Source organism: Cervus elaphus, chromosome 16 (genome assembly GCF_910594005.1).
Source record: "Cervus elaphus chromosome 16, mCerEla1.1, whole genome shotgun sequence".
Taxonomy (NCBI): Eukaryota; Metazoa; Chordata; class Mammalia; order Artiodactyla; family Cervidae; genus Cervus; species Cervus elaphus.
In genome coordinates, this window is record NC_057830.1 from 17,555,320 (window position 1) to 17,562,327 (window position 7,008).

General features: G+C 35.4%; 1 protein-coding gene across 1 annotated transcript; it reads right to left on the reverse strand.

Moving 5' to 3' along the window:
• Nucleotides 1–329: 329 nt before the first annotated feature.
• Nucleotides 330–1,292, reverse strand: LOC122710200 (olfactory receptor 13C8-like). The gene has a single exon (XM_043927841.1). It carries the CDS (start codon nt 1,290–1,292, stop codon nt 330–332), a length of 963 nt encoding a protein of 320 aa, XP_043783776.1.
• Nucleotides 1,293–7,008: the final 5,716 nt, after the last annotated feature.

Genomic DNA, 7,008 nt, shown 5'->3' on the forward strand with positions numbered 1-7,008 from the left:
CATCACTGACTCAATGGGCATCAGTTTGAGCAAGCTCTGGGAGTTGGTGATGGCCAGGGAAGCCGGGTGTGCTGCAGTCCATGGGATTGCAAAGAGTCAGTGACTGAACTGAAACTGAATGATCTTGCCATCACATTCCTCATCATATATCTGGAGAAAAACATGGCCTGAAGCAACGGTTGCAGTTCAGTGATCTTGTAGCACTGTTTACAATATCTTACAGTTTTGAATGACACTTTGTGAAATTGTTTTCACATGGTAATCTTCTCTATTTGAATTTTGTGTCTTCAGCAGCTTTGAATTCTGAGTTACATAGTATAAATCATTACTCATATTCCATCAGAGAAGTTTTTCCTATCCAGCATGTTCCTCACAGCAATCTTTACATCCTTATTCCTCAGACTATAGATGAGAGGATTGAGCATGGGGGTCATTACTCCATAGAGGAGAGAGATGAGGGCCTCAATGATGTCTTGATTATCTGTACCAGTGGAGCTTTTAGATTTGGGCTTAGCATACATGAAGAAGATTGTTACAAAGAATACAATCACCACTGTAAGATGGGCTGAGCAGGTGGAGAAGGCCTTACATTTTCCTTCAGTGGAAGGAATTCTTAGAATAGTGGCAACAATGAAAATGTAAGAGATGGAAATTAGTAGCAATGGAATAACTAGAACAATCAGATTTGACCCTGCCATGCTGATCACATTAATTGAAATATCAGCACAGGCCAATTTTAGGATAGCCAGAATTTCACAAACGAAATGGTTAATTACATTGTCAGCACAGAATGGTAATTTCATTGCAAGAGATGTCTGCACCACTGAGTCAACAATACCTGCAGCCCAGGATCCAGCTGCCATGGGCACATAAGCACCTTTTCTCATGATGACAGGGTATCTCAGTGGGTAGCAGATGGCCACATAGCGGTCAAGTGCCATCATGCCTAGAAGTATACACTCTGTGGCTCCCATGGCAAAAGAGAGAAACATTTGTACCATGCATCCAGAGAAGGAAACCCTTTTCCTTACTGTAAGGAAACTGTCAAGAATTAATGGGACAGAGGAGCTTGTATAGCAAATGTCCAGGAAGGAAAGGTTACAGAGGAAGAAGTACATGGGGGTGTGCAAACGAGAATCACAGATGATTACAGAGATAAGGACTCCATTTCCCAGCAGGATCATCCAGTACATACACAGAACTAGCACAAACAAAACTGTCTGGAGCTCTGGGTGAGCAGAAAACCCAGTCAGGACAAATTCTCTCAGCACAGAATCATTGATTCTTCCCATATTGTGTATATCCTTTCTCCAACAGCGCTCTGTGGATAATACAATGGATATTTGTTAATACAGTGTCTCCAAGAATCTGTTTTAAGAATCATATTCTTTGTTACGAAAGTGTTAGTTGCTCAGTTGTGCGCAGCTCCTTGTGACCCCATTGACTGTAGCTCACCAGGCTCCTCTATCCATGGGATTCTCCAGGCAAGAATACTGTAATGGGTTACCATTCTCTTCTCCAGGGGATCTTCCTGACCCAGGAAATGAATGTGGGTTTCCTGCACTGCAGGTGGTTTCTTTACTGACTGAGTCACCAGGAAAGCCCTTTGTTACTATAGTTCTGTATTTGAAAGCAATAAGGTAACTCTGGGATAATTTCTTACTCTAAACCTTGACCACTAGAGCAGGAATCCTAAGCTAATTTTCTCAGAGTTAAGAGGGAACACTTTTTGATTGTAGGTTGCTTGAACCTTAAGCCAGTTTATTGCCCTTTCTAGTGGTTCTACTTCTTAACACATTGATTTAGTATCAGTGATCTGGATGCAGCAGGCAGATAAAACTTATTTGCAAGTGGTTCCTGTGCTGTGATTTTTGAATTTGTAAATTTGAATTACATTTTAAAAATGAATGTTTTAAAGGTAGGATATAAGCTGTAAAATTATTTTCAGCTTGTGCTCAAAAAATTGTAGTATTTGAAAACATTAAATTCATTTCCATTATGGAGCTCAGGTATAACTGACTCATTAGGTTTGCAGCACGTTCTCCATTTTACCAGAGTATACCAGAGTACCCTCTTCTCTCTCTTCTTTGCTTGTCAATGGAGATGATTATTAGTTACCAATTGGTGGCTCAATGGTAATGAATTCACCTACCAAGGCAGGAGCCATGGCCTTGATCCCTGGGTTGGGTAGATTCCCTGGAGAAGGAAATGGCAACCTACTCCAGTATTCTTGCCTAGGAAATCCCATGGACAGAGAAGCCTGGTAGGCTACAGTCCATGGGATCACAAAGAGTCAGATACAATTGAGTGATTAAACAATGCTTAGTATGTCTACATTAATAACAACATAGATGTAAGATGTAAGGTTTAATCTTATTTTATGGAAGAAAGGGCCCATGAAGGCAAACATGTCTAGGGCTCATCAAATTCCTAATGCAGTCCTGTGTGACTAAGCCTCTTTTTAGAGCTCAGTATCATCTGGTGGTATTTAGTCATTGCATACTCCCCCATGAGGACAGTGGCCTTACTGAAGAGTCATGTCTTTGTATCACTACAGTATCTAACTCCCTCAGTATAATGAGGAATTATGTGTTCAAGTAAATGTTTTTTCTTTTTTTAAATAGAAAATAAATGAATATATTTAGGAAGCCATTTTTATTCCCAATAGAGAACTGTAATATTGTGTATTGTAGGCCTCACATAATTTGTTTTTACCTATGCAAGAACCGTCACTTAAGGAATCAACTCAAGTAACAATGCTTTTATTCAAAATACATTTAAATACTAGTGATATACAACTATCATTTTTTCACAAATAATATTTATAAGAAGGATAACATACAAAGCAAATAAAAGAGAGTTTCTCTGATATAAGTTACACTGGTTTGGAGGGAAGAGAAAAGCAATATCTCTTCAGGGTCTTATTCACTGTTCCTCCTTTAATTTGATTTTTATAGGATTCCAAAGGACATAGTTTGAAAACCACCAATGCAATAAATAATAGATAATTTTAATAACCTGCATTATAAGTAATTTTATTAGCAACAATAATTATAAAATAATAATATATGTATTGATTACCTTATGCCAGATACATTTCTAAAAGTTTGTATTCATAACAATCCAAGGAAGGACTGTTATTTTATGGCATATGGATTGTTCTTCCTTAGACTTTTGTTAAACATCACCAGTAAATCATAATATCAGTAGATGAAAGAAAATAAAAAGCAAAGAAAACCATAGAAAAAATGAAAACACGACCTAAGGAATGGGAGAAAATATTTGCAAATGATGCAACAGACAAGAGCTTATTCTCCAAAGTGTATAAACAGCTCATACAACTCAACAACAAAAGGCAAACAAGACAACTGAAAAATGGTCACAAGACCTTAATAAATATTTCTCCAAAGGACACAAATATGATAAGTAGGCACATGAAATGATGCTCAACATCCTTAATTATTAGAAACACAAATCAAAACTACAATGAAGTACCCACCTCACACTGGTCAAATGGTTTTCGTTAAAAAGTATACAAATAACACATGCTGGAGAGGATGTGGAGAAAAGGGAACCCTCTTAAAGTTGGTGGGAATGTAAGTTGGTGCAGCTACTATGGAAAACTGTGTGGATGTTCCTCAGAAAACTAAAAGTAGAATTTCCATATGATCCAGCAGTCCCACTCCCAGATGTATACCCAGGCAATACTATAATTAAAAAAGATACGTGCACCTGTATGTTCATAGCAGCACTATTCACAATAGCTAAAACATGGAAACAACCTAAATGTCCATCAATAGATGAGTAGATAAAGAAGATGTGATCCATGTGTACAATATAATACCACTCAGCCATATAAAGAACAAAGGAATGTTATTTGCAGCAACATGGATGCAACTAGAGATTATTGTACTAATCAAGGTAAGTCAGAAAGAGAAAGATGAAACACCACATGATATCACTTATACGTGAAATCTAAAATATAGCACAAATGAACCTATCTACAAAACAGAGAGAGACTCACTGACATAGAGAACAGACTATGGTTGCCAAGGGGAAGGAGGGATGGGGAGGGAAGGTGTCAGAGTTTGGGATTAGCAGTTGTAAACTATTGTACATAGGATGGAGAAACAAGGTCCTACTGTATAGTATAAGGTACTATATTCAATATCCTATGATAAACTATAATGAATAAGAATATAAAAAAGAATGTGTATGTGTGTATAATTGAGTTACTTTGCTGTGCAGCAGAAATTGGCACACATTTTAAATCAACTATACTTCAATTAAAAAAAATTAAACAAAAGAAAAATAAAAAGCAATTATCTCAAGAGAGGCACAAAATAAATTTGGTGAAGATCAGTTGATAATTTTCATATAAACTAGTTGAAGTTCACAAACAGAAGGTTACTTCCTAATCTTGAAAGGAAACTATATTAAAACTATATTAAAAATCTATAGGAAATTACTATTCACTAATAATTAATGGAGACAGGTTATACATTCTAATTGAGATCTGGATTAAGATAAGGATGCCTAGTTTTACAGCTGCAAGGGCTTTACAGAAATCATTAAAAGTTAAATAGCATAGCAAAACAGGAGTAATTCAAAAGTATGGTATGTAAAAGAAATGGGATAAAAATATAAGGCTTCCATTTTCCCCCAAATTAGTCTACACATTCAATTAAATGCATTCTAATTTCTGCTGGATTTTTTTTGAGGTATATGAATACCTGTTCTAAAAATGTATATGGAGGAATAAAATTGTACAACTTGAACACAATTTTATAAAAGAAAAGGAAGGGGGAAATCCATATTTAAAACACTCCAAGAAAGCCACAGTGACAAAAATCTTATGATAATGGTGCAGGAACATTTAAATAGTCTGGTAGAAAAGAAAAGAGATCGCAAATATAGACACATTGTTTTACTGGAATGTGGAATATTGTGAAATTGTCATACTAAAACAGTGGGGAAGTGATAGTTCAGTTGGTCATGTCAAGAAAATGTCTTTATATATGGAAAAAAAATAAAATTTGATCCTTGGATTATCATATGTACAGCTGGAAATCAAATATATTTACAACTTACATGTGAAGAATTATTAAATTAATAGAGAGTATAGAAAATCTTGGGAACTTTTGGTGGAGGAAAAACTTTTAAAATGTAGAAACTTAAACTAATAGAAAATTGATCAAAGGATATCAATTAGTGATTCACAGAAGGGTTGACAAGTACATGGAAAGATTCTAAAACTTGGAAAACCTGAAAAATGATTACTAAATGTTCCATATCAGAAAAATTCTCATTGAAATATCCATGAAATATTAATTTTCTTTAAAAAAGTAGATGTATCAAATGTTGGTAAGTATGTGGGCAGGTAGAACTCTGATGGGAGTGTACACTGATATACTGGAAAATACTATGGATGTATTAAAATTGGACAGGACCCAGTCATTCCAGTCCTGGGAATATGTCTCAGGTAAGTTCTTGCCCATGACTGTAAGGGGATAATCATGACGATGTTTATCCTTGTGTTTTTTCTGGCAAAAGCAGTTTGGCAGCATCTTTGATATTCATCATCTGAGGAATGAGTCTGTCATATGTGAGCATGCATTATGGAACAGTTTACATAAGTGAGGAGCAAATGAACTAGATGTCAATGTAGCAACATAAATAGATCCTTGTAAAGTGTTGAAAAAAATAAGCAAAGTTGTGATTAGTAGCATGGTAAAATTTATACATCAAATTTAAATATATATTTTACAAGGGTTCATTCATTTTTAGGGAAGAAAATGATAGTGGAATCAGTGGTTATGGGAGAATGTAGGTGACTTTTTAAAGACTGAGGAAAGTAATGTACACATAAAAGAAAAAATACAGAAGAGCATGATTAACTAAAACCTGTTTTAAAGCAGAACAAAAACACATGTAAAATCATAAAGAGCAACATAAGGCATACACATATGAAGGAGCTCTGATCAATAATATAGTTTAATAGAAGGAACTCTCGTATATGTAAAAGAAAAGGAAAGTTGAGTTAAATATCAAAGAAAAGGAAAATTGAGTTCTGACACCATAAAAACAACATGTAATGGATTGGAAGAAAACATAAGGCATTTAAAAAACAGCTTAAAGCTTAGCTAGACAAGATATTGCAAATAATTTTTAATTTAGTTTAAAAAAAATCAGTCATAGATTGGTTGGTCAGCATTGAAGAATGAAAGGATGTTTCCAGGGTCAATGAGAGGCAGTGCTCATCCAGCAAATTTTAAATCAAGTATAACTTTGGAGGGACTTGGTGGTCCAGTGGTAAAGAATCTGCCTGCCAATGCAGGGGACTTCAAAGAAGGGGAGATCATGTGAGAGAGCTCTAGGGCAATATTTCATTGCATCAATTGAGTCTGACCTTGATGAGCTGAGGAAAAATAGTTTTAGGTAATGGGTTGAGATAAAAATGCATCAGTGGGGCTTCTGGAAAAGAAAACAATGTATGGGGTGCAATAGTCAGAAAAATAAAGAAAAAGAGGAACAAAGATGTGCCAGTTTGTAAAGTACATTAAATATAGTCTTCATCAAATATAATTTATTCTCCAGACAATTGGGAAGCTTTGGAATTTTGACCAAGGGAATATTAAGATGAAAAGACAGAAAAAGGTTAACATAGGGACATTGTTCAGGGTCATGTACTTTTCTCACCAATATTGAACTGTGCTTGGTGGGTCTGTAAACATTGTTTTTGAGGGCAGTCATTGGCTCCTCCTCCAGCTTTTAGAGAACCTGACTCATTTGGACTTACACACAGAATAGAAGTAATAACTTTATAGAGCTATTGCCAACTGGGTGAAGAAGAACATGTTCATTTTGTCTTCAGTTGTTCTCCATATTCCCTAGGATGTGTTGAACATTATAAGCAATAGTAGTCAAGTGTGCATGAGCTTAAAAAAATCTGGTTGTATCTCTTATGAGCTCTGTGACATTATACTCAAATTTTTAAGCTTCTCTCAG